This window comes from Ciona intestinalis, chromosome 5, assembly GCF_000224145.3.
Source record: "Ciona intestinalis chromosome 5, KH, whole genome shotgun sequence".
In the NCBI taxonomy this organism is placed as follows: Eukaryota; Metazoa; Chordata; class Ascidiacea; order Phlebobranchia; family Cionidae; genus Ciona; species Ciona intestinalis.
The window spans coordinates 4,428,690-4,445,813 of record NC_020170.2 but is presented as its reverse complement, the minus strand read 5'-3'; the positions used below and the strand labels follow the sequence as shown (position 1 = coordinate 4,445,813).

Below are 17,124 nucleotides of genomic sequence, written 5' to 3'. Positions count from 1 at the left end.
GCACAGGTATACAATTTGAGCGATTACCACAGAAACTTTGCGCTTTGACGAGCTGTTTAGGACGCAGGACGCCTAATGGTATGACAGGGTAAGTTCGTAGTAAAGTTCAAGCTAAAGCTTGATGGTTTAGGCTAAAAGTATATAGCAGAGTCGACCAACATGTATTGTAATATGTACTGGTTGTTTGAAACCGCAACCGAGTTGAGCACAAATCAATCTTCCCGGGTGTCGTAATGCAGTTTTAGTTTCGTGGAGGCGTGTCTCGACTTGTAACTGATATTCTGGTTTATTTACTCAGCCAGGTTGGGCCTTGACGTTTTGTATTAAGAGCTGTGCGTACGGTCTGTTGCGTATATATAGAGATGATTTATTGTGGCGTCTGCGGATACATATGTACTTCCCTGTACGGCGCAAGTTTGGCGTGTAATCGACCTTAACGACAGTGAAGACTGCGTTACCACTGCAAGAGACTTTTATTTTAATTTGGTAGATTGGCTATCCAAATTCAAGGAGACTATAAAGCCGTGGTAAAGACTCAAAGAGTAAAAGTAATTTATACCAACCGTTGATAGCATAGCGAAGAGCGAATAAATGAGCGGTTATCGAATTGGATTTAACCTCGTACTGCAAGAGTAGGGTACATGGTCAATCCGTTTATATTATAGGAAGCCATTAGCATTTTACAATCGCTATTTTATCGGGCATTAATTAATCATAAATCTAATAGTATCTGCTAGCGCGTAATCGGTTGTCGACAGCAGCAAGAAAGAAATTTGAATGAGACTGAACATCGGTCAAAAGCAGAGGTCGTTTGCTTAACTTAGTAAAATTAAGCAGAACAAAATCGAGTACAGAAAGGATATAAATTATAAAATGTTGGTAACTGAATCTATGTTTATTAATTAGGAACTGTACCAGAATCAGTAGATCAAATACCGATTATAGGGTTTATGTCTTTTGTATATCGTGTAATCCATTCACTATTGAATTTGTTATTACAGAATACGATGTAGTTTAGATAAAGATTTTAAAATTGGTTGGGTTTGGACATTTATTGAGAAAGATCGTTAAACTATTGTATATATGTTTTTTAAATACGTGGTTCGAATTAAAAAATAACGCCTCATATGCAATAAATTGCATTTGAACAGCTACATTATTTTTTATTGTATATTATAAACTCGTAAAGCGCTTTAGGTCGAAACTGTTAATTAATTGACCAATTCAATGCTTACGTGAAACAGAATCTTTCGTTATTAAGTTAATTATGCTATGGAAACTCTTGTTGGATCGAAATCGATTCTGTGCCGCGACTTTTCGAAAAATGTACAGCGATTTACGACACCGCTTTTAAGGCGGTTCTATTGTAAAACATTGTATCCACTTATGTTTTAATTTAGTTAATCGAAATTTCCATGATGGTTTTTCCGCTTATATGATTTACTCGAGTTGCCTATATAAACGGTATATACGCACTGTTAAAAGACTATAGGCCTACGTATAATGTAAGGAGACTATATACGTACAATTATTGCTTTAAGAGACTATATGCATGTCAGAGCGTCTCAGTATTTTTTATAACTTATTTAAGTGTATTAAAAAACATTGTGTTTTAAAGCAACGCTGTAGACTGTGTTTAGTAGTTTTATTATTTTAATTTTGACTTTAATTACAAAAAGATCTTGTTTTCAGAAAAAAATTGTATTTGGGAATCTTATTATTTTTTGGAAAATTAACTATAAAACTCAAAAACTTTGTTCAAAATGAACCGTCACCTCGTTCCAAAATCATCCACCTCAAAGAGGGATAGTGCGTCACCTAGGGGCCGACACACTCCTCAAGCTTCCAAGTCTGAAAACTGCATGAGGTCGCTAAACGCCTTCCTTGACCAATGTTTCGTGATTCGATGCTTCGATTTCTGCTGCACTCCAAGCCCGTCTTACACCCAGGATGCGTACACTATGCAAGCGATGATAGGTGAGTCGGTTTCTGTAACTTGCTTATTAAATATTCATCCCGATCTAGAAGGCGTAGTGTTTATAGTATGCCAATTACGGCCACAGCAGACACCGGATAAATTGAACATACGGAATTTTGACAGCATAAATATGATTGAACAAAACATAAAGGATCACGTAATTAGAATATGTACAAGCATGAACTATAGGTGACGATTACATTCTAAATGTCAATGTCCTATAGGACGCAGGTACTGATTAAGTTTTCGTTAAACGGATTTATCTTTTTCCTTTTTATTTACCTATCGTTAGATGCATGTCATAGATAGATTTATATTAAGAGAGGTCGTGCGTATATAAAATCATGTCGTCTACAGTTGCCTATCAGTTTATCAGAGACTCCCAAAAATCGAAAGCGTGTACGAAATCCGTTTTCGTGTCCGATTTAAATCATTTACCGCTCCTTGAAGGATAGCATCGATTGCAAACGGCGCTTGGACAAGGTTATAGCACAAAGTCTTGCATCTTTCATGAGGTAAACCGTGCTAATGACCCCAAATAGTGGTTATGGTGTATACACGTTTACACCTCTTACCCGAACTGCGCTGTGCAATATTGTGTGCACCAGCTTCAGTTACTGAAAGGAAATTCCAGTTGCACTTTGCGCATTAATGTTTAATATTATAACATGTTCGGGAAGCTACGTAAAGCCTAGTTTCAGATATTCTGTGACAGTGTGCAAGCCGCAGTATCGACCGTGCGCCAACTGTAACTAGCATTAAACTTTTATGCCCGGTAACAGAACACCCGATTTTTGACGGGTGCGCGTGAATGAACAGAAAGAGAGACAAAAACTTTTTTCAGAGAAAAAAATGTTTCTGTAGAACTTTTCTGATACCGGTACTGTGTAAGTAACAATGCTTTGCAGTGAGTAAGTAGCCAAGAATATACAGTTGTAGAGTGTGGGAATATACAGCTATTTCCCAGAACAAGAACTGTGACAAACGTGGAATTTCGTATTGGTAATTGTTACCCAAAATAGACCTAAAATTGTTCGTGTAAAATTGTATAATAGACAGCAATAGTAAGAGTATATCTTACTAGTAGAGTCAGTCACCAGTAAAGCTAGCGAAGGTTGACTTCCGTTCTCAAGTTCGCCGTCTTCCTCTGCTGACAATTAATTAAAATAGATACGACGTGAATTATTGATGGCAGTGGCACGAACATGCGAGTTTCAATGCGTGAGCCTTGAGCTAAAAAAAAGCCACTAATGGGTCTGACAGTGAACAGCAAACGGCTTTCAACGCGCAGGCTACCGTTTCATCTTTTACTGTTCCAATAATGGACGCATGGCGCCGAGATATAAATTGAACATTGGTAAAACATTCCTCGTGGTTTGATGAAAGGTGGCACGGTGTTTTAACGGTAATGAATCTCGGCCGTTTTGCTAATGCACTTCAAAGCAATCAATATCGGTGTAGGGGCAGTTATTAAAATTATTTACCGTTTGGTGGCGTAATGATGTTCATATATTAGGGTGGGGTAAAATGGGACATGTTTTCATATTTTCTCGTCCCATTTAATAGGAATCAAAAAATATTTACAGAATTATATAACCGTAGCCTCGTGACTGTAAAAGAGCGTTGTTATTTACTTAAAACACGATCAGGAAATAAGGGTTTTAGATACTAAAGGTATTCCATCATACTCCACAGAACTATGGTATCTAGACACGCGTTCGTCAATGTTAATTGACATATACGCATTCTGCTGTACTTGTGTTGTGTATTGGGATGCTCGAAAAATATTTCGTCGTTCAGTTGTTATGTTACCTGTGTATGACGCACGCCCGGGGGTCAGGCTTCGTTTGGGTGTTACGCTATTTCGTATCTGTTTACCACAGAATGTAATCACCGTGAAAGTCCTTTGGGAGTTTAGTAAGGCCGAATAGTAGGAGAGCGACCTCTGGAACCTTGATAATTCTCACGGGGTAACTTTCGGCTGCGAAACCACCACAGTGCCGGTGTGATTACACCAATCCGCGATATTAAATTCTCGCGATGAATTTAAACATTACGGGGTCAAATGGAGGGCGATGACTTTGTGTATTAGATCTTGGTTGGTTATATATGTATATTAACTCTAAGCGTCAATTTCATTTAAACCCGCCAAGGGAAAGCCGGCATTAGTTGGGATATATCTAATCAATACTGAATAGAACCCGTACCTACTTCTTTGCCTGATAGCGCTGAACCTTATTTGAACGCACGCTACCTCCAGATGGAATATATAAATATAGTTCAACTGTATACAGGAATACTAGATAGGGAACTGCCAGCTTCATCGATCTACGTAAGAGACAGCCAGTCACAGAAAGCGTTGGCATTGATCCACGTTGCCACTATTGTTTATGCCTATTGTCGAATGCAACAGTTATACCGTTCTGGTCTCTTACAGTGAAAAACAATGTAGACTAATGTATTTTTAATGAGCGATGGCAGATTGGCGTGTTTACACGGCTTAATGAAAGCGCGGGCGAGATCTCACGCGTCGTATGAGGTATATATGGTGTTATTAGGTTCGCGTTAATCTAGAAAAAATAGTTCGTGGCCCCCTCGTCGCCGTCCACACGTCAGAGCAATCAATATAATCGGCGTATTTTATTCGACGCATTATTACTGCATTCTTTTTAGAACAGATGAATAACAGAGCTGGCGACAGACAGTACAGGAACACCTGTACTAAAATAATGAATTGCGAGTACCGTTTAATAAAGTCAATGTAAACAGAATATGGATATCTTAGTTTTAGGTTGTAAGATAACAAAGACCGAAGGTATTTTGGATTACCTAGTTGTTTAACAAAAATAGTTTGGTTATACTTTTAAATAAATAAATTCTCGGTTTATTCCTTAGTCTGAATACTGATCTATTTTAGACTTTGGCGGTTGGGGAAAGATTGGACACATTTTCATTCGATTTTCTCGTTCCATTTAGTAGTAAACAAAAAACATTTAATTGAAAAAATATAAAACCGTATTCTCACGACTCCTATAGACCGATGTTAATAGTTAAACATGATCTTATGTGCTAAAGCTCTCCCATCTTCCCTCATCCTACTATATAAAGTGACATTAAAACATACACTGTATATATGAAGCGTGGGCAGTTATTCTAAAAGCCGCAATAACGAAGAAACAGGCCATAAGTATGCGCGGTTGAGGAAGTGCTACCTTATCAACTGTACATAACAATGTTAGACCTCGCAAAAAAAGGCTTTTCGTGTCTTGCCGGTTTAGCCTCCAGGACCAGATTAGCATCGCCAATTGCGTTCTGCCGAAATTACTCAGCCACAAGCGAGGCTTAGCTATAACGTTGGTAGATATTAGGTTTTGAGGCATGTAACATATTAGATACAGCGGTTTACGTTGTTTTGTGAGCTTAATGTACTGAGTTGCAATATTGGGTAGAGGAAATTGCTTGTAAGGTTTGTGACCTTATGTTATGAGTAGTTTATTGTTGCTTCCCTTACTAACGAATGTTATTATGTTATATTTGTAAAGGGTTTCCCACCGCCTTAGAGTGGGACTGTAAACTGTTCATAAGATTGCATTGCGTAGTTTGGAAAGCTAGTTTTGTTAAAATGACCAACAGATATCAGCTGTACGCGCTTGATTATCGGAAAGCTGTTTCCCTGCCGAACAGTGGGACTTCGACCACAGATGCTGAGAATCTGTTTAACGAACTTGATGTGAGGGAAAAAGCTGTAAGACATGATAGCAACGAATCATCAGCTTTGTTGGTGAAGGGAAATGGAGATTATGAAAAGTTGGTCTCAAATACACTTTCTCCGGCGCGGAGGAGCGTCAGTCTTCAACCAGAAGGCATGGAAGTTGAAATCTGGAGTCCTCCGCAACCTCCGAACGGGAATAGCAAAATCCCAGCATCCGGGAAGCTTCTCAGAAAAAGAAGCGACGAGAAGAAGCAAGGATTCGTCTCAATTTCCCCCGATCCCGAAACGATGTCCGAGGACATGCAATCCGTGGCGGAATCGAAACCGGAAGGTTGCGGAAAAGCACGGAATGCGTGGAAACAGCGTTTAGTGCAATTTCTAGGCCGTTTATCTGGTGGTGTGCTGTCGTACTTGGAAGGAAAGAAAGAGGGTAAGTGTGCTGTGTTTCATGTTTCTTTGTCAAACCACAATCCTACAATAATCATTTGAATGAATGTAACTTGCACTATATGCTCGCGTGGCCCGAAAACGACAGTCGTCATATGATTGGTGTTCGTACACTATTTCACTTGAAACACGTGCGAGTAGTACAAGGCATCGTGATACTCTAAGCTTAAGAGGTCTGCTATATATTGTTCAAAAAGCAATTTAAATTTATCAGTCGCCGTAAAAACTTAACTATAAGTCTTAAAAGTGCGATTTCGCGTTCCCCGAAAAGTGAACTTTAAAGCTGTATAAACAATACAATTCAGCGCATACTCAATTCCTTACAAATATATAGGTATACCATACAAAAGTCCGACAAATAATCTACGTTCCAAACTCTCTTTCCCATACCTGGCCGTTTAATTGTATTTTATCTACCCGTTGGGCATAAGGGTAACTAGAATCAGTTGTGTAATGTTACATCAAGTGCGACGTGCGATACCCCAGGGACAGTAGTGCAGCTCACATGCAATCAATCTGCCTGAAACACTCTAATTTTCTAAGCTAATTCACCAGCCTAACGAATCCAATTACATGGCATTGCTAAGCGTCGCTAATTAACTAGTCTGCAGAATTAGAAAAGTTAGTCTCCGAAAATTTAATCCAAAAACTATCAAATAGGAATTTAGCTGCAAGTAGTAATTATAATTGTCAATAATGGCATAGAATCATCCTGGAATTACAAATACTCTGCATATTTCAAAGCCAAGGTTAATTTGGACTCTTGGTAATCAATATTGAATATACGTCGCCGGAACGTTCTTGTTGGCTTCGCTGTATAACCAGAAATGCAGTATTTGTGAATAAATGAACGTAATTTAATTATATCGAGCGACGGGACAACGACAGTGATGAAAACATATCTGTAATATTGTTATTTTAATTTGACAGTATTTTTTGTAAAGTAACGGACCACACAACAATTGCCGTTAACTATCTTTTCCAAGGACACAAGTGCGCACAATAGTAGCACAACCGAGACTCAAACCCATACCTTCTGGGCTAGAGGCATAGGCAGGCTAAACACGGTTCCACTGTGGCGTACATTTGTGACGTCATGACGACATTTCGTTGTTTCAACTGTTCGTTTGTGAAGGCAGATGTATTTTGATTACGGCTGAATAGAAAGCTCTGTCGTGTGTAGCGGTTTGTTTGTTAAGGTCGATTGATAAAAAACAGTTGGTCTAATGTCGCAACCGTGTGAGGCCTATACACAGTGTTTATATTTCTGCATACTGCGTTTTTAAGCTACATTGTCTTATAGTTTGTTAGTATGAAATGCATGTATGAATGTATAACTGAGTTATCATATAACCGGACGGAGTAATGACAGTCGTAAAAACACAAGTGTTCTCTTTATGCACCTCGTGTCTGTTTACGAGTAACCACGTGTGTAACTTTGTGGATGATTGTTTTTATTGCTGATAATTTAGACAACCCATTAACGACCATTGGGTTGGAGCAATTGCCGTTACGTGAGTAACCACTGTGCCATAGCGTACTCGGAAACTTTAAGCGCGAACATACTTTTTGCGTTGATTTTGCTTTTACTAAACTTAAGTTTGGTGTTTGTTTAATAATGTATATATGACAAAAAAACATGTGAACTTTGAGCAGTGCATGTGCTCGTCGGCTCAGTACACCACGCCGTTAAGCGGATTTAAATTTAGATTGCGTATGCACGTGGTGGCGCGCTTAAACAAACCCACAGAATCCGATGTTCGCGAAAACTTAAAGATGCTATATTTGCTTATGTACTATCACTTCTATACCAAATGTGCGTGTTACTGTATTTGTAAACTTTCCCCATTAGTTGTAGTTTTGTCAGTAAATTTATATCATGGCGTATGAAGGGTTATGTGCCTAATTACAATAACGTGGGGTAGGATTGGTAGCGTTAAGCACAATATACCATATTTCCAAATTCTGATTTAACAAATTGAAATTCTAGCGTTTTAACAAGATTTTAATTAAGCATAGGTCAATACTGTTATACATTTTAAACGCTTTGTCCAAAGTCACAATTTATGCATCCCATTTTGACAATAAAACAAAACATTTTCTATTGCTTCCATATGGACAACGGTATACCCTTGTTCGTTATAAAGTGGTATGCATTTATAAGCAGAATAAAGTGCGTCGTTTTTACGAATAACACCCATAGCCGTTATTTTCCTACCCCACAGAATATTGTTGCACCGCGCATTAAAGTATAAATTCCATGGTCGCATACTTTTTCTATCATTTACCCGAACATAGACATCATAAAGCAACACACTGTATAGGATTGCGGGTTCATTGCGTCAGCGCCTTTAGACTTTGCATATATACAAAGACTTCTATTTAATAATTAATTTGAATTAGCTCGCGAGGTAGCGTAGATACACGCGCCTCATCCACATATATGCCTTTGTAAAGTTAATTCGAATGTTTGGCCGAATATCAAGTTGAAAATCGTGCACTTAGTGAAAAGTTTATGTTCAGGGCGTAATGACGTCATCTCGGTGAACCACACGTCATAAGGGCGTATCAAATGTCATCGGGTCAAGGGTATCGTTATGTGCAAATAAACGTGTAGATAGATAAGGCGTGTAATTGGGAAAATGCACAAGATAGATTACAACTGCACGTATGCGAGTTACCACAAACACTTATATATGAACGCATAGAGGAGAATGGGTATAACGGTACGTAGTTTGTGGTAGAATGGGGTAAGATGGTTCATGTTTTCGTTGTCTTTTATTGTCTAATTTGGTAGTAAACAATGAATACTACGTTGTTAATTCTTAAAACACGATTAGGAAATGGGAAATTATGTGTTAACCGTATCCATCTTACTGGACAGTATTATACTCACAATTAATGCCTGTATCTTTCGTGGGTGGAATGTGATATCGTTTGCAACACTCTGTAGTATATAATATGAAACCGCATCGTGCTTATTGTCTTCTCCTGTAATTTTCTGCTGTGCCGTTGTCAATAAAGTAGAGGCTTGCGCACTGCACTGGAGATTTGATTAAAACGAGTTGACGTTTTTCACGGCGGAAAATAACTTCTGTCGCTGCAATAACGGTTAAGTGTCAGGACGGGCAAGTTTCAACAATGGTATTGATTTTCTTCAAAGCGTATTTCGATGATGCAGTTGGCTCTAATATACACTGGGACAAGTCAAGCGCATGCGATTTCGTCGGATCGTTTGGTTGGATTGAAAATCTCTCTTCTGGAATTTGGGGGAAAATGAAGTTATCCATTTTCGAAATTTTCTTTGTCGTGGATCATTAATTTACAGTCAGTGAGTCATAGATATGCCAACAGGTGTCTGTCGCGTGGAAATGTTAAAACCACGTTTCTGTACGGTTCAACGAACGACTGAGACATCATTTGTTGGGTTTAATTTTTGGACCAAGTTTTCAACGTGGTGACCAATGAAGCGTGCATTTTAAACATGCTGTTGGGAAAACGTCACTACAGAACTAGCGAGCGCTGTCCTAGCTCGGCACATTCGCGGCTGGAGGGAAAAAACGCAGATTCGAGTATTTGGCAACGACCAACCCAAGACGTGTATGAGCCGAAGGTGAAATACGAGCAAAAGCAACGCCGGGGAATTTTGAAAGTCTTTCTGTGTAGCACGATTATCGCAGCATAGCAGTTTGGACCCAAAATTTCCACTTTGTGTAGTTGTGCCTTGGACAATGCAGACGTTTGAACTTATGCAGCAAGATATATAGAACTTCCTACGAAATAACATTGCTTAAACGAATTACATCTGCTGAACTAAGCCTTAAGGATATTTAGACTCTGTTAAACAAGCGACAAACAAAAGGGCTAGCCATAGAAAGTATACACAGGGATCTTGTGCGAATAGAATTTCGTGAAAGAAGCTAAAACAACAAAGCAATGAAGTTTACTGGGGATCTGCAAGGCTTTGAAATGGTGGTGACGTTTCTTGGCCTTCTGCTGCTGTTCAGACTCTTCGGCAGATACGGGATTGCGAGATCAAAAGGTTTGATTTGTTTTTCCATAAAACGCATCCCAATTTTACCACAACGCTATAAGAGGTTTATATTTTACGAAAACTTTAACTGCTTTGTTGGTTTGCCAGAAACCCCTGTTACACACTGTAAGACTATTTCATGTTGTTTTAGATGTGTGGTGCAAAATAATGAATACGTGTTTTAGCATCGTATGCACTATATATAGTAGGGTGGGGAAAGATGGGACACCTGTAGCTCATAATATTTGAATATCCTGATCGTGTTTTAAACAATTACCAACGGTATAAGGGAGTCGAGATGATACGGATTTATAAGCCTTTAAGTTTTCTTTGTTTACTACAAAATAAAAGGATAAAATAGAATGAAAAGTTCTCCCATCTTTCCCCACCCTACTGTACATTTAAGTGCATGTGTTATTATACAGTATTAGAATCGAGTAGTTAAAACATAGTGTATTATAAATATCATATATAGTTATTGCCATAGCAAAATGATATTATATATATATATATATATATATATGTCACAGTAGTTCCATATCTAAATGCCCAAGTTATGTGCAATTTTCGTGTTGTTTTCGATTAATAACATGCTCAGTCAGCAATCGAATTTAAACGCCTTTGCGTTCCTCCTATCAAAACGTGTGGTCATCTTTTAAACGCGAAAGCTTCACAGAAAGTTCATTGGCCAACCCATGCTCTTCTGAGACGTGTTTTCTGCCGTGTATTTACCACAAGCTGATTAAACGCGACCTCATAGCTCGTCTATCCAATTGAGCGTTCCACGTAACATGATTCTGCCGAGCGAATTTAATTATCAAAATACCATTAAGACGAATTTATGTATGGCTTATATGCTTACCTGTTACACGCCATTCCCTCGGGTCGACACGGTTCAGAAATACGATATTAACACATAAAGTAGGGTAAGATGGAACATGCTTTTATTCTTTTTTTCGTCACATTTGGTCGTAAACAGAGAATATTTATAGAATTATGTAACCATAGCCTCGCGACGCTAAAAGACCGTTGTTAATTACGGTTAGAACACGACCTCGTAATATAGGATTTAGGTGCTAATAAAAGGTATCCCATCTTACCTCACGGTACCTTATACTTGTTTGGCTTTGGAAAGCGAGACAAAATCCGATATGACGAATGTACAGCTTATAGGCTTACCTGTTACTCACAACTCGTCCTGATAGACACGGTTCAGAAGTACGTGTATTCACATATGTACTTGTTTGGCTATATCGAACGAGTGATTTCATTTGTATGGTGCATTGAAAAAAAATCAGCGATATCAAAAAAAATAACTTTGAGTTGAAATATTATGTTTTAAGAAACTCAAAATTGTACATGTAACTAATCATATATATATATATGTACATATATATATATATATAACGGATAGTTTTGCCAATTTTAAACCAGCACCTCTTTTTCCTTGTGGTATATTGTTCTGACCACATATTCATACTGTCCTGTAATATCTGTGTTCTATATACCCTCGTTATATGCATAACTCTTGAGATATTTTAGTTTACTTTTAATAAAAATAAATCAAATAAGCATTTCAATGTCTAACTCTGTGTTATAAAACCATCTCCTCACGACTCTAAAAGACCGTTGTTAATTGTTTACAATACGATTGGTATATTTAGATTTGCTTTTCTGTATTATTCCCAAGGCTGCTATACAGTTTTTACGTTTAACTTATGACAGCATTTTAAGTCAAACGACTGGTTTTTCCCGACAGGTAATTTAATACATTACTTAAGCTATATTATGCTCTGCGTTCAAGTTCGTCACGTTTGGTTGTTGTAATGCGATACCAGTAGTAATATTTGCTTTGTATTCCTGTACCTCTCTGTCAGTATATTTGAAAGGTTTAGCGGAACGCAAACACCACAAACTCAGCATGGTGCTGCGTGTCAGTGACTTTTATTTGATGTACAGTACAACGGGTGTGAAGGTTTAACGCATTTTCAAGCACAACTTCAGTTTGTTTTGAAATAAAGTGACGTTATTTGGAAAACAAGGCGTTTTAACTTATTGCCATGTTCGGTATATTTGGGAGTTCGCGCCTTTCGATTCGTGTCAATGGTTTTCTATCGTAGTTTACAAGCTACCGTATATAGGTATGTCGTGTGTATCACGACTATATTTTTGTCCTTGTTATGTCATAAGTTGCATGAAAACTTAGGGTAAAATGTTTTAAACTGTTGTCATATTTATGACAAAATTGCAAGAGTCTATGCCGGTCGCCTGTTTCAGTTTATTTTTATCTATTTTTATATTGAAAGACAACGAATTACGGATTAAAATTTTGTTATTTGTGCAACGGAGGCCATACAGTTCCGCTTATTTCCTTTTTTGCCACCGGTTCACCAGAATAAGGATTAGATATTACAGGAGATTATGCCGGACGGCCTGGAGTCTTATACACAAACGTTCAACAAATTTGAGCCCTCCTTAAATATTAATGTCGGGGGACCTGGTTTACGGAGTACTGCGAAAAAACGATTAATGTGTTTTACCCATAATAGTGTATAAAATGGGATACAGTACTGTGGGGGAAAATGAGATATCTTTACTATTTAGCACATAATATTCAAATATTCCAATCGTGTTTTAAATAATTAACAACGGTCTATGAAAGTCGTGAGAATGCGGTTTTATAATTCTTTGAATGCTCTTTGTTTACTACCAAATGGGACGAGAAAATAGAACAAACGATGTCCCAACTCTCCCCACCTTATAGAGTTTCAAACGTATTGATATTATATACAACAATACATGGCTTCTAGTTGTCTGTAATTCACTTATACGGAAGAAATGTCAATGCCAATCGATAAATGTATCTATAAGCCTGTCCATTTAGTGTGTCGATTCCCACAAAATATTGCCGCATCCGAAACCAGAAAATCTATTTATGCGTTTTGGTTTGTGTGCTGTCTTTATTAGATTAATAGTAGAATAAGTCACATCAGTTTCAAGCATTTGACTACTTTAGAATAGGTAATTTATCACTTTGTGAAGCACTTTTAGTGGCTGTTAATTTTCTAACAAACCATTAGTAAAGTTATAATTAAGTTGAATCGAAAATCTTTAAGTGTCTTGCCGAAAACGATTACTCCGACCGGCACATTCATATATAGTAGGGTGGGGGAAGATGGGACACCTTTAGCACATAATATCTAGATATCCTGATCGTGTTTTAAACAATGAACAACGGTCTATGAGAGTCATGAGGACATAGTTTCCTATTTCTTTGAATGTTCTTTGTTTACTACTAAATGGAACGAGAAAATAGAGTTAAAAAATGTCCCATCTTCCCCCATCCTACTGTATATACAGTTGGAACTTCGAGTCGCCCTTTCTTAAGTATAAAAAACAAAAACTGTCGATTTCTCTGTGAATTTAACGCTTTCTTTGTCTATTTCAATTACTATTATACAACATAACATTTACTTTCGCATGGCCAATTTTTTAACGGGAGTTTAAACGTATTTTACGCAATTTGCGCGATATTTTTAAGTTTTGTTTTTTAAAACTATGGTAGTACTTTGAGTTTACATTTGAGAATTTATGTACAAATTTTGATTTTCCGATGGTCTATATGTCTCTTTAACGTGTTTAGATTAAATTGCTTATAAATTTATAATTGTCACATGAATGACAGATTATAACCCAATCAACCGCAAAACGTAAGTTATCTTTTTGACCAAGAAAGTATGTAGCTCTCGCTTAATTTTGGTCGATTCGGCCACTAAAATATTTATGCTACGAGGCGATCGAACTATGTTTTCCAAGTTGCCGAATTATGCCAAGCGCCGATAACCGGACATTCTAATTGAATAAATGCACCCCCGTTTTGACCTACTTCAAAATGAGTTGTTCGCAATAAATTTAAATTGAATTTGAACGAAAAGTTCAAAATGTAAAATTGTTTTTAGTTTTTACCAGTTTGGCGCTCCTTGGTTATAACATTGCCCTGTGAGAAAGCATTAAACATGTGTATTTCAGTGTCATTTCCTAAATACAGTTCCAATGCCAATACCATAGAATCTATGTATGTTTTTTTAATTCATATTCAGTATAACAGCGCCCTCACTCGGTGGTAGTATTGCATTCTCTTTACCGGCAGAATTCGCTGTTGAAAGATTACTTTCACAGCGAAAAACCGTAGCAGGTTTAGAACAGTAGTACCACACGCATACATGCATGCAAACAAACATACATACGTATACACGTGCTTCCATTAGCAGAGTTAATTAAGCAAGTGTGTTTTGGGTTATTTAGGGTCAAAATTGCGCGAAGGAGTTACCTGCTGACGAATATACTGCTAACTGAATGAGCCAATTATTTAAAATATTTTCTACTGAGTTTTTTTTTATATATTGGAAAAATGTAGTTATCATTTTGTAAACTTTCATGCATTTTTTTTATTTTAAACGAGTTCTATAATAGGCTGGGGGAGATGGGACACCTTTTCATTCTATTTTCTCGTTCCATTTAGTAGTAAACAAAAACCATTTAAAGAATTATAAAACTAAACCGTAGTTGAATGTTAAAAACACGATAAGGATGCTTGGATATTATGTGCTAAAGGTATCCCATCTTCCTCAACCCACTATATAGGATTAGATTATTTAAATTCGCGATCAACATAGTACTGCACTGTATATGCGAAAACATTTCATGCGCATGAATGAATGAATGAATGAAATTTATCGCATTGTTTTGTTCGGTAAATGAACTACCACTTGATCTAGTTTAACGTCACGCGGGGTCGAGGTCTTTTAATTCTTTTTTCTCTTTAGCGGTCGTAGCGGCCGATTTAAAGTTTAAAATATTCATTCTTGTTAATGCACCGAGACACCGGACATGTATTATTTATTTAGTGACACTGAATTAAAAGAAAACGGAACCGACGTTGAGCTTAGGGAAGGCTTCCAACTGCTGATCGATACCTTAAGGGTAATGGGGCTTAATTACTGGTGGCCGCACCGGTTACTTTACGAAGTTGTGACTAATAAGATGTTTAAATTTATTCCGTTGCGGTTAATTCCCGCAGATTTGTTTCAACTTTTGCCCTTGCGCTGATTGAGTTAAAATGTTTCAGTATAAGTTTTCAAAGCAGTTTACTGTGTAATAGGCTAGGGAGAGATAATGGGACACCTTTTCATCATGTTTTCTCGTCCTATTTGGTAGTAAACTAAAAACATTCAAAGAATTTTAAAACCGTATACTCACGATCGACTCCCTGACCGTTGTTAATTGCTTAAAACACGATCAGTATATTTGGATATCATGTGCTCAAATTGCCCTATCTTACCACACCCTACTATGCATACACAGCTTCTTGTATTTATTTGCGGTGTCCACGCTTAAAACGTCTTGTTTTATATATACCTTCGAACTCAAACCAATATTAAGTAAAGTAAAACATCATTTCTTCTTAACTAAACGAATATACGTTTTTATTTGACCCACAGTTTCTGTGTTTATGATTTTAATATGTAAGCTATCTCCATGCAGACGTATATATATATACGGGCGTATAATGAAAAATTATGGTCTCGAAATAACAAAAATATTAGAATATCGATTAAGAAAACTTTCCAGCAATTTCTTGACCTTTCTGGAAATTCGTCATTAGAAATTCCCATATGCAAATCAAAAGCAAACTTTAAAGTAACGATCGTTTTGACTCCCGACCCCTTTATTGCCACACAAAGCAATTAGTAAAGTACCACTGCGCATACCCACGAGACCAATAGCAAACGTTAATTTCTATTCCCTGAACGATAACAGTTCCATTTTACAAGAGAAGTCGAGCATACCCGTTATTTAAATGTTCATCGATTCTCTTAGCGCAGTTTTTCTTGTGTGGTGACCGTTGGTTCTTGAGTCCAGAACACCCGACATCAATTTACGTCTCACAGCATCAGCATGTAACGTTTGCGTTAGCCCTTACTCAAATATGTATAGCCATGCAGAGGAACCGCATGTATTGGTTTATGTCAGTGAAGAGTTGTAAAACTGGGTATATGGTACATCTACCCCTATTTTTACTGTATAGGGAATTTGTATTAATGTCAGAAGATTTAGGCTTAAGTGCGAATGATTTTCGAAATAGAACATTACGGACAGAATCTGGGATTTGGGATCGACCGTCCATTTGCCCAACAGTCACTTACAAATCCCTTATTTGCTCAGATGGTTGATAACATGGCTTACTATGCTCTCCAGTACAGCACGGTAGAGTAAGCCATGCTGAAAAATATAGGCGGATTAAAAGGCACGCCACCAGTAAGGTTTATGAATATAAAAGGCAAACTACTCAAATAAAGTCGTTCAGCCATGCGCAGTGGATAGAAACAGTTATTGATCTCCGAACAGGATTGTCAAACGTAGCTTCATCACTCCTCGTTTATTTTTCTATGTTTCCCATTGGTTTCAATAGGAGGTTAATTAGAAGTCGCAGCCACAGTGTATCAGCGGTACCTTTAAATTACTTCGTGCACGAGTGGATATGTGCGCCAGTAACGCAAGTACAATGTAGAACAATATTTAGTTTAAGTATAGTGCCTATAAAAGTATTTTTGGTGTTCATTATTTTACTGTTTTGGCAGTTGTTTTAGCGGTTTATACTACAGTATAAATTAGTCGAAGGCAGATGTATAATATATATTATCAGATATATATAGATACAGCTGCAGCATTTATTAAACATTAATAGTTAGTCTATATTTAGAAAAGTTTATTGATTAGGACCTGCTAAAAAGGCAAATTATTTATTCGTTAAAATATAAGGTAGTTCAGTAAAAGATTCATTTAGAAAAAAAAAATAGAAGAATTCATTTAGAAGCAAAGACGTTACAAGTTAAAGTTTGTTTCGTGCCGCAACACTTATACTATATAGTAGGGTGGGGGAAGATGGGACAC

At 37.3% G+C, this 17,124-nt stretch overlaps 1 protein-coding gene across 4 annotated transcripts in view; it reads left to right on the top strand.

Moving 5' to 3' along the window:
* Positions 1-1,703: 1,703 nt before the first annotated feature.
* LOC100176457 (Kv channel-interacting protein 1) overlaps positions 1,704-17,124 on the top strand; it is a 28,505-nt gene continuing 13,084 nt past the window's right edge. For 2 of the 4 annotated variants that reach the window (XM_009860383.3, XM_018812008.2), the window contains exon 1: positions 1,704-1,977. In XM_009860383.3, coding sequence (XP_009858685.2) covers positions 1,764-1,977 — 214 coding nt within the window. In that variant the 5' untranslated portion in view covers positions 1,704-1,763. Of the gene's footprint in view, positions 1,978-5,511; positions 6,121-17,124 lie in introns of those variants that run through there. The other 2 variants (XM_018812007.2, XM_018812006.2) reach the window with 1 other exon arrangement.